At 40.0% G+C, this 15,429-nt stretch overlaps 2 protein-coding genes across 3 annotated transcripts; both read right to left on the bottom strand.

Annotated features, from left to right (window-relative positions):
* Positions 1-528: 528 nt before the first annotated feature.
* On the bottom strand, positions 529-9,978 carry slc67a1 (solute carrier family 67 member 1). Its single transcript, XM_030091308.1, has 10 exons — positions 9,458-9,978; positions 6,703-6,800; positions 6,479-6,624; positions 5,777-5,909; positions 5,488-5,600; positions 4,118-4,228; positions 3,172-3,272; positions 2,998-3,102; positions 1,639-1,759; positions 529-1,074 (listed from the first exon to the last, which is right to left on the bottom strand). Exons 1-10 carry the CDS (start codon positions 9,611-9,613, stop codon positions 887-889), a joined length of 1,272 nt encoding a protein of 423 aa, XP_029947168.1. The 5' UTR covers positions 9,614-9,978; the 3' UTR covers positions 529-886.
* Positions 9,979-11,804: 1,826 nt separating this feature from the next.
* LOC115389947 (zinc finger protein 687b-like) lies at positions 11,805-15,148 on the bottom strand. 2 transcript variants are annotated; one of them, XM_030093546.1, is made up of 5 exons: positions 14,879-15,148; positions 12,598-12,662; positions 12,222-12,320; positions 12,014-12,133; positions 11,805-11,869 (listed from the first exon to the last, which is right to left on the bottom strand). In XM_030093546.1, exons 1-5 carry the CDS (start codon positions 15,129-15,131, stop codon positions 11,837-11,839), a joined length of 570 nt encoding a protein of 189 aa, XP_029949406.1. In that variant the 5' UTR covers positions 15,132-15,148; the 3' UTR covers positions 11,805-11,836. The 2 variants fall into 2 exon arrangements, with proteins under 2 accessions (XP_029949406.1, XP_029949399.1); XM_030093539.1 differs by lacking the exon at positions 11,805-11,869 and having other exon boundaries at positions 11,879-12,133.
* Positions 15,149-15,429: the final 281 nt, after the last annotated feature.

Below are 15,429 nucleotides of genomic sequence, written 5' to 3'. Positions count from 1 at the left end.
GAATGACATTTTTTTTTTTTTTTTTTACAGAGTAACCAAGGGTGGAATAAATTTATCTCAAACTCTAAACAACACAGTCACTCAAAATGTGTGTGGATCTGAATAATGAGAGTTTTGCTTTTAGTGCAAATGTGGTCACTTCTGAATATCATCACGCTACTTTGGATTTTATTATTAAATAGCTGTCATACTTAGAATTTTTAAAAATATATTTAAGTTCCTGCAATAACAGATACTTGTATGTTCATTTTCATTAAACATGACCGATTCAGAGGTTTTAGGAATAGCATGACATTCATCTAACGTGAACAGACATCTGGAGTAAAACTCAGCTTTGAAATGAATTAAAGCACAAACAAGCACATTTTTTTAACCATTTATTGAAAAATAGTAACACATAATAAAATAAACTTTCATTACAAATTTAAGGGGTTTCAACACATAATCCTCTTTATAAGACAATAGCCTGTCAAGCCTTTCATGAATTATAATAGTCTTTATTCAGAGCATCAGCAAAATGATTTAAATAGTTGTGTGTGTGTGTGTGTGTGTGTGTGTGTGTGTGTGTGTGTGTGTGTGTGTGTGTGTGTGTGTGTGTGTGTGTGTGTGTGTGTGTCAATGATAATTTGAAAATGAGGGCATCAGCACTGCTCCAGTGCAACCTCCTTTGGGCTCAGTTCAAGCAGTGTAAAAAGCATGTTGTCCATTCACATTGACAAAACGGACAATTTGCTGCCATCTAGTGGCTCAGTTTGTAATCTCCCCCAACAGAGTTCAAAACCTGAAAGCCCAGGAACTGGAATGTTTCATGTTATTAAAATGATTGTTTTAGAAATAAAATGATCTTTTAACATTTTAACAGGAACAATAAGCTCCTCCTCCAGTTTCATTTGCTGTCCTTGTCGTCTTTGTTGGCGCGCCGCAGCACCAAGTAAACTAAAATAACAGCATTGATAAAGAACTGGCTGAAACCGATGGAGGAAATGCCATGATTCACGTACAGGTAGCCACCGATGGTCGGTCCGACTGTCCGGAGAAGAGACTGGACAGACGCACACAGTCCGAGCATCGTGCCTGTGTGTGAACGCAGAGAGACAACTGGATGAAACTCAACTCTCACAGTCTGACTGGACTCAATCTTTAACCGTTTTAACACACATCCGTAGATGTAGTGAGATAAACATTGTTCTGGTCAAATGTTTATGTTTATGAATCATTAAAGGTAAAAGAGAAAAGTCTTAATAACAAAATATCTGAGCATATAGTGATATAGATGGTAGATCTTTTTAAACATTTATCAAATAGAGATAAGTGAATAAAATACACATAAACTGTCTTTTTAAACCCTGTGAACTCCAAGTTCTCATGTATATACCGTAAATGTAATGCTAATGGAATAAAATATTCCAAAAAGGTGTATGCATTAAATGCATATTTACTGTATAAATCTAGATATCATATTAAATTTTTATACAATAGTTTCCTACTCTAATCGAGTTGTATGAATGCAAATTAATATCAGCTCTCCACATAAATATCAAATTATTACACTTTATGTTGGAATGCTTTGTTTTGATCACAATCTGACATTAACTGTCATGTATGGGGACTGGTTGGAGAAAAGCGGGACATTCTCACCTGTGTCCGAGGACGGGACGCTCTTGGTGAGCATGCTGTCAGTAATGACACCAAACAGGCTCAGGGAAAACATCATGGGGACGACGATCACACAGAACTGGGCCACGTTCTCCATGAAAATCTGCACAAGAAGAGAAATGAGAAAAGTAACTGGGTCAGTGTGCAGGAAGGCTTGAGTTCCTGTTGCTGTTTTGTTCTTTCAGCACTTTGTAAGCGTTACTGGAAGAGAAACGTTAAACAGCTCTGCTAAGCTGTTGCTTGTACATTTGAATTTTTGCTGAAATACCGTGTTTATCTGTGCAGGTTTTCCTTCTTGCAATGTTGTGATGAATCAAATAACTAAAAGCTGTTTTTTACTGAGGAAGTGACTCGGTGTGTTTCAGTTTTGGCTCCCAGTCCCCGAGGCAAGTGAAACGCAACACCAGAAAATTCACAACAATGAAAATGCAACAAATAAAACAAAAGTATGAAATGCAGCATTCATGCAATAGCTACAAAAATTACCGTACCAACCCATAAGCCATGAAGAAACAGTGAGTTCTTCTTTGGTGGATTGTATAACCAAGGATTTATTTCTTCCACCAAAATATTTGTTTAAATTCATGCCGTACATTTTTCCATTCATGTTGTGTTGATTTGTGTCAGCCACCGTTCATAACACACAGTCAGATCTGCAGTTGAATCCTGGTCAGTATTTGCATGTTCTCCCTGTGCTCTGGCTTCTTCTCACAAACCCTGAAAATGCTTGTGTGCTTCACTGTCCAATTTGAGCCGTATGGAATCACCACTTTTTAATATGATACACACTAATGAATGTAAAGGCCATTTAAGCTAATGCAAATGAAAATGACACACTGTGTATTTTACATCACTTGACAATTCTTGTCCAGTTTTGAGGTGAAATAATGATATTATGGGTATTTTTTTTACTGCAGCCAAATATCAAATATCTGGTGAAGCCAAACAGTATGTGAGGCTTGAATAAAAAAAAATACATTCTCACATTTTCTGTAATTAGTATTTGAGATATTCTATGTTTTAATCAAATTTATTAGTAGTCTATTATTGATTTTACTTCCTTTTGAGCTTCCTGACAGCGCTGATACAATGTGGTTTTTGCTTTTTTGCTTCTCTCAACAAAAACAAATGTGTATTGTAACTGTGCAAAATAAGAGAAAAACTACATCTTTAAGCTTATATCTGAGATGAAATGCAGTAACTAAACACACACAACAAGATGTAGAAAACAATGTTCTGCACCGCAACTTTGACTGTATCAGCAAAAAAGTGTATCCTTTCAAGGACAAGGGGAAGTCACATGGTAGAAATTTGAAACAAAAAAAAAAAAAACTATCTTACTATCTGAGCCACTCCCACCAAACAAGCAACTCCGATGGACAGAAGCAGCAGCGAATGCTCGGAGAATCTCGCCGTGAGCGGACCGATGACTCCTCCCTGAACGACCTGCACAGAGAGTCGGCTGTCAGGAGCAGCTGTGGCGTCAAGCGTCTTCTAAAAGCATCTCACTCTCACCATCTGCGTGATGCCAAAGTAGGCGAGCAGGTAGCCGTTCTGTTCAGGGAGCAGCTTGAAGAAGTCCAGAGCAATGATTGAGAACATCACCTGGAAAATGACTTTTAAAAAGCAGCAGGATTCCCATTAGAGCGACGCAATTCTCCACACAAACATTCACATCACTGAGCTCACTTTCACTGAGAATAATTGATTAAGAGTTCCTGGATGTACAGAAAGCCTGAGGGACATGGCATTTTGAAAAACATAAACTCTCATGTCCAAGGAGACAAATTGTACAGAATCACACAGACCAAACATGTCTGAAATGGGAAGTTCTGAGTAAGAAAGTTAAGGAATTTCCGACAACATGAATCTTTCAAACAGTAGGTCTGTTTTAAAGTGCAGTGGACTCTATGCACAACTTCCTGAACTTCAGGAGGCTCCTTGTTTCCTGTCTTTCATGATAGGACGAGCTGATTAATCAAGGTGTCCCTGACCTCTGTAACCACAACAGTAATGGTCAAACACACCTGCATTAATCAGCTCATCCTATCATGAAAGACAGGAGACAAGTTCAGTAGTGGTTGAGTTGTGCATAGAGCCCATATGTCACATTATTTATTTTCAAGTAAAAATAACTACTGTGATGTAGCAGATCAGTTAATAAGCTAACTAGCTACCTACAGCGTTATCTGTCTTGTAATACCACTTTATACCACAGGAAGGTGCAGTGAGGCTTTTTGTCCTGCCACTCCAAAGAAAAAGCAACAGGTAACAAGTCAGTGCTGAAAGTTTGAGTCTTTACTGCCACCTACTGGACAATAGTGACATTACCTGACACATACACACTGTACCTTTAAAATATTTGAGTCTTGCATTCGTATGTTTATCTTCAAAACTGCAAAGACTTTTAAATGAATCTGAAAATATCCATAAGCAAACTGTTTTTCACAATAACACTCACCTGATGGCAAACCTGAAACTATCTTGATCGTGAAAATTTTGGTCACTCTTGGAAACTTCCTCAGTCTTGTGATTTCTCCCAAGCTGAATATTGATTTCTTCTCATTTTCACCTGCAGCAAAATCAGAAATAATAAAACCGGTTAAGATCCTGAAATGAAGCCATGTAGTGACTGAGACTGAATGTTACTTTTTTCACAGATTGAAATAATCAATGAAATAATCAATGTATACCTCTTTCAGAATAATTAACAAAGTAAACACATTGTAATAATCCCACTTGGGGAAATTCCTTTTCTCTGCATTGACCCATCAGTGGGGGCAGGGACACATTACAAGGCTCAATCAGTTTTAAATCTTTAAAGGCCACTGGGCAAGTTTTCATCCTGAATCCTCAAAGAAATTCCACCCCTTTGCTTCAGTGGTGTAAGAATGATCAAAACCTCCGACACTGACAATAAGAAAAATGACAGTTTTTAAATATTTTGGGAACCTAAATTCCTGAAGATGCAGTTTGTCTTTTTTTTTTTTTTTTTTTTTTTTTTTTTAATATATATATATATATATCTGTTTGACCGGCTAAATGTTTGAAGAAAAACTGTAATGAGAGACTTTTGCTAACACTTGTGATCTGAATGTTCTGGAACTGTTCAATCTGTGATAGTAGTTTGCAACATTACTTTCTCGACACAAAGTCACATGCCTTAGTAAGGTTGTTGCACAAGACAATCTAAACAATGATGAATCGTGTATCCAGAGTTGGATCAATGGCCTCATTCGTATCGTTGCTGCCATCAAAGTGAAAGTTCAGAAGTTTTTTTCTTTTAGTAATGAAGCCATTTGTTCACTTACAGATAAAAACAAGGGATATGTCAGAGATCTCATGTACTCCAACACGTCTTTGTTAAAACAGGAATGTAGTTTTGACTGAAAAAGGTGGAGCTATAGTCACTGGTCAAACTGTACCTGATCCTATTGTTATGAAAGGTACGGACACATGGAGTCATCTTCTCAAAAGGACATGAAATCATTTGGAGAGTCATTTATGAAAAATATTCTTCTGACAACAACAATAAAGCATTGTAAAAATAAAATAAGGTTAAGAAGATAAATACATTCTTAAGGTGGGAAGGAGTTGTCAAAAACATTTAAATAAGGTGCTACAGAAAAAGAAAGCTAAATATTGATTCCAGTTGAGGACAGAAAGAAATCATGAAAATGTAAAGTCAAACGGAGCAGCAGAATTTGTAAAATATTTGTCTCTCTCCACTCCAGTAATGTTCACACGGTTGTTAAAGTTTGTGTTTTCCATACAGATTCATTCATTCATCCGCTGAAAACAGCGGGCGTAACAGACAGAAGTGCTCCTTACTTGCAGCGTTGCTTGTGGCAGACTCGACTTTAGTGGTTTTAGGGATGAAGAATAAGACCAGCAGCAAAGTGGCTGCGCTCCCTGCAGCACCACAATACGCAACAAACTCCTCCCTGAGAAACAGGCAGGTTAACTGTGTCAGCTGGGATAAACCTTTTCACACATTTCATTCATATGTTAGAAAAGATGATATAGAAAAATCCACTTTTTTCATTCTGTATAGATTCTGAAAGTCTTATTTTTTTGCTCCCACACATACACACTGTATGATCCTCACAGCGTCACTTACCCATAGAGTGTGTTTAGCTGTCCTCCTAAAGTGGAGCCAACGATCATACCAATCCCAAAACACATTCCCTGTTTGGCTAAAGCGTCAGCTTTTTTCTCAGGTTCTGAAAGGTCCGCAACAACCATCTGAGTCACTGCAAACAAGGAAAACACAAATCTTTTACTTTTGTGTGTGTGTGTGTGTGTGTGTGTGTGTGTGTGTGTGTGTGTGTGTGTGTGTGTGTCAAAAAATATCAGTGTAGCCATGTGAGAGAACATTTGGAACCAATAATTCAGATTTTCACATTCAGTTAATTTTGATTTGCTTTCTTTTTTTCTTTCAGGAAATTTGAGAAAAATTGCCTAGTTGTTAGTGCTGTCAATTTTAATCGCGATTAATCCATTGAGGTCTGCCAATTGGGTCAAAGAAAAGAACTAGAGGATAATAGTGTTTTTTCCTGACATTGGGACTGATTTATGAGGATTAGATTCTTCATTGCAATTAATCTCAGCTTTAAAAAAGTTCATTGCTGACAGTTCTCCATGAATTAATCACGATTAATTGCGATCAATGCGATTAAATTGCGATCAATGCGATTAAAACTGACAGCACTACTAGTTGTAGAAATTTCACCCACATACATAAAAAGAAAGGAGTATGAAATAAAAAACAGAATTATCTGGATTTGAGGTGCAGAAACATCTTGAGTTTCAAGGTGCCCACCAGGTATGACGTGCATGAAGAGAGTGGGGAGCTTGTGGATGAACAGCATGGCCGGATGGGTCGCGTTGGCCAGCAGCAGGAAGAAAGCGATGGTGGCAGAACACGCCAAGGTCAAAGCTGCACGTGCCCCGAAGAGATCCCCAAACCTGCAGACCAAGTGAAAGCCTGCAGTCAAACATACGAGCGTCACTCTAATTTGCATCGCCTACGGAGCAGAAACTCACCTTCCAAACAGAGGACCGCCGAACAGCTGAATGACACCCACTGTGGTTTGTAAATAACCGAACTGTAACGTGTCAAAGCCAAGTTTCTTTGCTAAATACTGAAGACAGACAGAAAGAACACACACAAATTAAACACTTTCAATAATAACCAAGCATTCAGGCTGAATCTATCAAGTTTATTTTTACTAATTTAATACACGTTAAATAGACGATTTTACAAAAGATGTTTATTATTATGTCCGCACAAGCAGTAAACATGCCACATGCAATACTTTGATTGAGAACTGTAATAACAGTATGATTTGAGATGAACAAGAGCTGACATGAAAGTATCTGTGCATTGATGGCTTCAAATAACAGTGCTCTTTCACTCCATCATAATGTATAGCATGTTTTTTCTCCCATATGTGCATCTAAAATTTCCACTAGCAGCATTTCTTTGTTTTTGTTTTGCTTCATTTTTAGTTGAATATTGTGCTAATTATTTCATACATATAGTCTGTCCAGGTATGAAAAAATGCCCCTGGAGTATGTCACAAGATGTCCAGGTCATGAAAAAGTTCTTAGCTCGCTTCAAGACACAAGAGAGCCGAGAGATGGTCCAGCAGCACCAGTCTGGGGATCTGCAGCGAACTCTCATTCAACCTGCAGCATCACCAGATAGAATCCACCAGGAGGATCAACATCAACAAAGCTGCTGGATGAGACAAGGCGTCAGGCCAGGCCTTGAAGTTCTAGCAGTAGGATTACAGGACCTCTCACTACACCTCTCCCTACCTCTCCATGTGTCATCCCCAAAAAGCCAGCTGTCAACTTTGAAAGGCTCAACTTGAAGCACATTAAAGACATAATGATCCCCACTTATCTGGACCAGTTCATGTAAATGGGGAACTGATCCACAGGAGATGAAGTTTTCACGGCACTTCATGCAGCCATGACTTGTCTAACCTAAGTCACGAAGCCATTTGTCGACTTCACTTTGCCATTCCACATCAATCATTTCAGACAGACTTGTGCTCAATGGCTTCATTGATGAAGAGCTTTCTCCCCAACTGGCCACACGTAGCAAAATTAGGACACCACACATCACCCACTTGGGTCTTGCACATAGGCACACCACAGAGTTGTGTGCTCAGGTTCTTCTTAAGGAAGCTCAGACAAGCTGAGCTCATTGGACCCCGGTGACTACCGACCAGTTGCCCTCATTTTCAGTACAACTCCGAGTCATGCCACCTGCAGAATTTTTCTGATGACTGGGCTGTTGTTGGGTGTTTTGGTGGGCGGGGAGGGGGGTTACAGAGCAGTGGTGGATAACTTCGTAGAGTGGGCTGGAACCAACCACCTGAGGCTGAATGTCAACAAAACCAGAGAGATGGTGATCGACTTCAGGAAAAAGAAGAAGTCTTGACAGCCACTGTGCATTCTTGGAGAGGATGTGGGGGAGGTGGAGGACTACAAGTACCTGGGCATCAAAATCAACAACAGGCTGGACTGGATATCCAACACTGACGCTGTGTACAAGAAGGGGATGCGCGACTGTACTTCCTGAAGAAACTGAGATACTTCAATGACTGCAGCAAGATGTTGGAGATGTTCTACCAGTCTGTGGTCGTCAGTGTACTTTTCTTCGCTGTGGTCTGCTGGGGGAGCAGCATTGGAGCCAGTGATTCCAACAGACTCAACAAACTGATCAGGAAAGCTGGCTCTGTGATTGGCTGCAAACTGGGCACTGTGGAGGTTGTGGTGGAGAGGAGGACACTGAACGAACTGCTTTTTACTGATGGATAACCCCGGTCACCCTCTCTACCACACACTGGACAGACCTCAGAGCTCCTTTTCCAACAGAATGTTAGCGCTCCGCTGTCACAAGGACAGATATAGGAAATCCTTTCTCCCACAGGCCATCACCCTGTACAATGACTCACACCTGGCTAACAGAGGAAACTCACAGCTGTGTGCTGCATAGGTTCTATTCTCCAGACAACACCCTTATTTATCCACATTCAAGCACTTGTTTTTCTTTTATCCTGCTCTGCACACACCTCTCTTCTTTTATTCAGCACATTTCTCATATCTTTAATCTCTTATTCCTTGGTTGTACTTATTGTATTTGTATGCGCAGGTGTCCTTATGTATACATATATCGGTGTTTGTTTCTGGTGCTTGCATATGGTGTTTGTATATGGTGTATGCATATGGGTATGTAAATATAAGTATATATAGTCTTCTCTGTATATGATTTTTCTGCATAAATCAAATATTTCTAGTTTGTTTGCTTTCCACTGATGCTGCTGCAATGACAGAACTTCCCAGTTTGGGATTAATAAAGTAACTCTCTACTCTAACTGCCATCTCAGTTTACCAGGCTTGTACTTTCTCTTTGTGGCTGTCTGGTAATGAAGCTGAACATTTCAGGAAAGAAATGACCTGAGTCAGGTAGTGAAAACAGCTCAAACGTCCAGCAGTTCCATCTACTGATTGCGCTTTACATTACTGCACACCTCGCGCTCTGAATGCGGCTCTTTGTTAATAATGAGGATTTTCTACAAAAGCACGTGCATTTAGTGAAACTGATCGTAATTGCAACCTTAAAACAACTCCACTGACCATAAAATATAAATGATCTTGCCATAAAATATTATACAAGTCTCTTCATAACATCGTGTGTTTCCCCTTTATCTGATGTTGGTGTGTTGCCTTCAAGGTTGGCACGGAAATTCCAGCTCCCAGCTCCCTGCTCTGACATAATACTCACCGGCGTCACGGCGAACTGTAGAAACATCCACGTGACGTCCAGAGCAGTGATGAGGTAAGTAACGCGAATCACCGTCCTCCTCCTCTGGGGGTCCATAGCCGAGGGACCCGGGGAGGAACCTCGCGAGGCTCCAGACGCTTCAGCTCTTCGGTCCATCTTTCTTTCTTTTTTTTAAGTAAACTTGCTGGACATCCGTGCGGAGACACGTTGACGTGGGCTCCTCACACACCAAGCACCTGATGAAGTCCAGCTGTCCCAGAGAGTCTCTGATATCCCTCAGCCCAGCTGAACTCTCACTCTCTCCCTGTTAGATAACCTCCAGCCGGCCGCCCTTTGGAACGGAGAGAGACGGAGAAGGAATGGGCGTGCCCGAGGGAGATTTAAACCGTCACTTTGTTAACAAACATTAACCAAAACAGCGGTGGGAGAACAAGTTTCCGGTTCGTACATTGTTCCCAGGAACAGGCGGTCCTAAACTTGACAGGATGATTCCTTGAAAGCAGTGAAAACAACGCGAGAGGACTTGAACGCCTCACAGAAGATCTGAGGGCAGAACGTCAAAAAGTTTGTACGGTGATGCGTTCATGTGCTCATATTAAGATGGGTTTTTTTGGGTGGTCTTCAACAAGGCTCCTGCATGTTTTAGACGTCTCCCTGCCTAATCACGTCTGAATATAATAATTATGTCACCAACAAGCTCATAAGAAAGGCCAATAAGAAGTCCTGCTCTGGAGCAATTAAGTTGTGGGTCAGAGATCAGTGAGTATAAAAGCAGCGCTTCCTGATCAACCAGTTCTCTTTTAAAAAAAAATGGCCTGCCCATTCTCAGAAGATCCTGTTGAGATTGGTACACAGATTCTGAGAGAAGCGCTAAGAACACAGAGAGTCTTTAGCGACAGATGCAATCCTTTCAATGTCTCCAATGACATCGTATTCAAAAGATACAGATTTTCATCGGACATTTGTCAACTGCTCAAGCCATATGTTGCACCTGTAATTCATCGCAGTTGGGTGCTCACTGTTCCTCAGACTGTGTGCATTGCACTGAGGTATTTTGCCAATGGCAGGCTAAAAAATCAATTAAAAAAAAAACATTTCTTATATAGGTTAAAATCACAAATAATGTCTTTATGGGCCTCACATCATCCTCTGTCCTTTATAACCTCACCCCCAAAAACATTAGTTGTATTGATTTAGCCTTTTGCAGTGACTGTGCTGATGGTGTCTTATAATCCTAAGTGGGATGGGTTGTAAAACAACACCCTAAATTTATTCATTCATTTATAGGTACTTTTTTGAATACCGTTGCAGATGCTGAAAACTTCAGCAAAAGCACATGTTGCAGAGCTATCCATAAAGTGGCGAGGGCCCTACAGGATGAATATATATTTTTGTCCAGTCGTCATCACACGGGTTTTCCGCAATAGCAGGCAAGATGATTTAGATGATATATGTGAAATACACATAATGTAGCCGTACATTAAATGCAGCATGTCTTTTTCACAGGGTTCCCCTGGGTAATAAGTGTCATCGATTGCACACACATACCTATCTGTGGAAGTCGGGCCAAATTTAATGTGGACTACTTAAATAGAACAGTTTCACAGCCTCAACATTCAAGTAATTCACATAATGCATAACTGTTTGCAATGCACAAACATTTAGCATTCAATTAGTTCAACGTCCTGTCTTGATTTCCTTTTTTGAAAAATATAACCATTTTAAGTCATAAACAGTCCACATATACAAAGAAGCACACACAACACTGTTAAACTATATTCAAGTCTTTTCTAATGTTAACCTCAAATGCTGGTGCAGATGACGTGACATCTGATGTTGGTCAGCAGTCTCATAGCAAAGTGGCCACATGACTCCCAGACCTTCAGGGAGTCTGCACTGTCCAATAAACATGAGCAGGGTGTGAACACTCCACGTTTAATATTTGAATCATGTTCATAATCTGTATTTTGTGGTACTCTTTGAGGTCTTTCCTTTTCTTCTTGTCAGTGGAGTGCTGTTAGGCCACAGGGGCGATGCCTGCTGCCAGCCCTTCATAAAGACCCCCTATCCTGACCCCGGTTCTGGGCCACAAACGAGGTTTAATGTGGTCCTTGGGTCAAGATAGAGATAACATTTGGGATCATTAAAGCACAGTTCAACTGCCTGAGAGGGCTGAGAGTGGTGCTTCACTTCATGTGTTGTCCTACACAATATTTCTGTTGTGAAGGAGAGGAACCTCCCCACCCACTGACCTCCCTCTCCCTTATGTGGTGGAGCCCATGTCCCTTGATCACCCTGTGCGGGTGGCTGTCAGAGATACAATAACACTGCAGTTTTTCAGTTAAACAAAATGTTTTATTTCTTTCAGTCGTTAGTATTTCAGTAACCGTTGCAGTTCCACCTCTCCCATTCCTGAAAAAGAGTACACAGTTTAGTTTCATTCAGGTGCAACTATTGAATTTTAATCTTGTGTTTAAGATGTGAAAAGTGCTTGAATTTGACCTACTAATTGTTTCACCATGCATGAAAATAAATAAGACTAAATCGTTGAATTACCATCTTTTCAAGTTCCAGTTTCTCCAGCTCCACCTTTGCTATTTTAATTTGTAGTTTTTTGTGTTCAATGTCGAGCTCTAACTTTCTTTTGTGGAGCCACCTCATTGTTATATCTCCGACCTGAAAAAAATGGAATACAGTGTTGATGCATGGTCACTTTTTAAGGCTTGTTTTAAACTAATGCCAATATCACACCAACCACCCTCACTGAATTTGAATTTAATTCTTCGGTTGTGGTGGGGGCCTCCGGGTGGGCCTCGGGCTCAGTAGGGCTTTCTTCTTCTCCTTCTTCTTCTTCTCCTTCTTCCTGTAAAATAAGCGTAGCCATTTATTATTTATAGGATGGAGAGCACTTGAGCACACTTAGTAAAACAAGCAGACCACCACCAAGAGTTAGGCAGCAAAAATACACCAGCAGCCACTGCATTATCCAGACTTCATCTGTGTCAAAACAGGTTTTTTTTTTCAAGTGCATGAACTCAGTTTTTCTTTCCCCTGTGAGCTGCAAACAACATTCAATTAAATTCCATCAATTTTATCCATAAAACTGAGATAGTGTGAAGAAATAAAGCCGTGTCACGGACCTCTTTGATGTATTTTTCTAATGTTGCGTTGTTTCCATCGTCATTTAGCTCAACTTTGGTTGGATCTGAAATGAAGAGGTTAATATTATTGGTCACACAGGGATTAACTGCAGAATTATGAATGTATGCAACACACAGCTGCTCATGGCATCATAGTGAGGAATCAATGTTCCAACACATAACATGGACAACACTGCTGTCCATTTCTATTGGAACACAACACAAAGTTACACATTAACAGTTAGCAATTTTCTGCCAGAATTCCTTAAAGGCTTTAGCTGCCAGCAGTGTTGCTTTTGGCCTGGATAACGGGTTTGAATTCATGCTTTTGAAGAATAATTGTTTGCGCCATCGTGAAGTAAGCTGCTCTGCAGGGATTCACCATGTCTGCGATTGGAGATCTTACAGAGACAGCTATCATAAAAGACTTCAACCTTTCTCATATTTCCTTTCATAACTCTCCAGCCATTCAAAATAATAGCCTGATGTTCATTTTAATGCCTTAATCACTTTGTTTTCATGTGCTTCGCAATCATAAACTTTGTTTAAACATAGTTCCTTGACTTGCTTGTAATCTGAGAAATTGGCTTGCCTGAATGGTGCAAAATAAACTTGCCTTACACCCAAAAAAGTTTGAAGATGCCAGGGTATAGTGAATCAGCGTCTTTTTTTGTTTAACTTTTCCACCTGAGTGAGTATATGTTGTATGAGAGCATTTATTTTTTATGCCTTTCACTTGAGTAAAAAGTAGTGGTGTCAAACAAATAAAATTTGCAATCAAAATAATCAGTTACTGTAGATTCATTTCAATTAAATATTCATTTTTAATCTATATTAATCACATTTAATTTTGCATGAGCAAACAGACTCAAGAAAGAAGGGAACATAAATGCACTTAACATGTTTATTAAACACTTTTAACAGTTCATGTGGGGGAAAAAAATCCCCTTTCCAGCCAGCAACAAAGGCAAAGTAAGTTGTTGATATTCTCCAAGAAGAGACTAGATCACTTATTTACAATGCTTGCCTGCAACATAGAACAGCCTCTCACATCGAACACTGGTTAAAGGAGTGTTGAGTTATTTGCAAGAAATGTTCAGCACATGCCTCTGCAAAGTGACCATCTTCATTATTCTCAATGTAAATGACTTTTCATGTGGCAGTAATCTGAAGTGCAGTAACAGTAATTTAAAGACAGTTACTGTGACTCATAGCAGTCCAATTGTTTTCTGTCCGGGGGCATGTTTGGCAACAGCTAAAGCCTTTTACTTTTTCCCCTTTTCAGTTTCACAGAGCCTGTGAATTTTTGATGTTCTATTTCTTGATGGAGCCTTGTACAATGCATCCTGAGAGGCAACTTTTACAGCCCACATCCTCCACAATATTAATGAGTCTGCAGTTTGTTGCCATCCACTTGGCAGTTCTCAATATTGTGGCCTTGTTACTTCTGCTCGACCTGAGCCAGGCACAAAACAAACCCCTCTGGTCCGTGTTGTAATTGGGAGACTGCAACATGAATCATCGCTGCTTGTTCTGTTTCAAATGTTATTTGTCCATTTCAGAGTTTAGTACCAGTGGCTTGAAGAGTGGTTAGAAATCAGACATGTCACCACTGCTTTGATGAGCTGGATGTGACGGTTCAGACACACTACAGGCTGAAACAAATAACAGACATGAGTGACTGTTATGACATGTTATCTGTGGCCTCATGGACTAATGATCCAACAGAATTATAAATAAATACAGATAAAGTTTTCATATGTTGCTATGTGGATGGGAGAGAATGTATAAGTATGTACATACTCATGTTTGCTATGTATAATCTGATGAATGCGTAAGAACAGGTGGAAAACCAGCTTTATAGCATAATACCACGTTTCAGTAAATGTGCTATTTTCAGTCGTGCTTTTAAATGTTTTCTCAGTAGATATGTTTCATATAATAAATTATTGGTCAATCAACCTTAAAGAGGATTTTTAAAATCCAAAGTCAATTTATGATTTCATACTCAATTTCCCACAGAACTGCATGAGAAGACGGTCCCTCGAGCTTCCATTCGGATTTTGCCTTTGCACCACGCTGTGGTTTGAAAAGCCAAAAGCGACACAATATTTTAGCATATCATTTCTCATTATTATGGTTTCGTTTTGTCAGTCTAATCAGTGCTTTGCGTCCCTCATACAGACACCACTGGCGTTTGTTTACACCGAGCCCTTCTGAACCGCTGAGCAGGCGCGACATCGAGGGTTGGGGTCAGTCAGCTGGTCCGAGGTAGACTTACTGGGGTGCTGATGTTCCATGAAGGTGGTTTGTGGAACGGAGGGCGACGCGTTAGCTGAAGTGCTATCAGAATCCGAGACAGATCTGTGCTTAGCGTTAATGTGATATTTCAAGCTGGAATTGCTTCGATGAAAAGAAAACTCCTTTCTGCAGTATATGCAAATTACTTTTTGTCGGTCTATGGTTCCGTCTGGGTTTCTCTTAAACTGAAATTTCCCACCGAGGGGTGCAACGAGCCGACTAGCGTCTTTCATGTTTTTTGTTTGTTGATTCTCGCGTCCAGATCGACTGGCCAATGCGCATGCACTACGGGAACTCCAAATGGACAAACTACCCAAAAAATGGTTGCTGCGGAGATTGAAACGATTTTGAGTTATTCTGTGCTGAAAGTTGGTTAATTACGTTCAAATTTCCAATGGAATTAGTCACTATGATAGATTGATTGGTGCTGAAACGGCAATTTTGACAACAAAGAAGCCCTGCTGGCGTTTATCTTATTTTATTTTGAAACGGTGTGGGCGGAAATACAGTCTTATTTTGAAATAGAGTCTC

This window comes from Salarias fasciatus, chromosome 1, assembly GCF_902148845.1.
Source record: "Salarias fasciatus chromosome 1, fSalaFa1.1, whole genome shotgun sequence".
In the NCBI taxonomy this organism is placed as follows: domain Eukaryota; kingdom Metazoa; phylum Chordata; class Actinopteri; order Blenniiformes; family Blenniidae; genus Salarias; species Salarias fasciatus.
The sequence above is the reverse complement of the archived record's forward strand: the minus strand, read 5'-3'. Positions and strand labels throughout refer to the sequence as shown.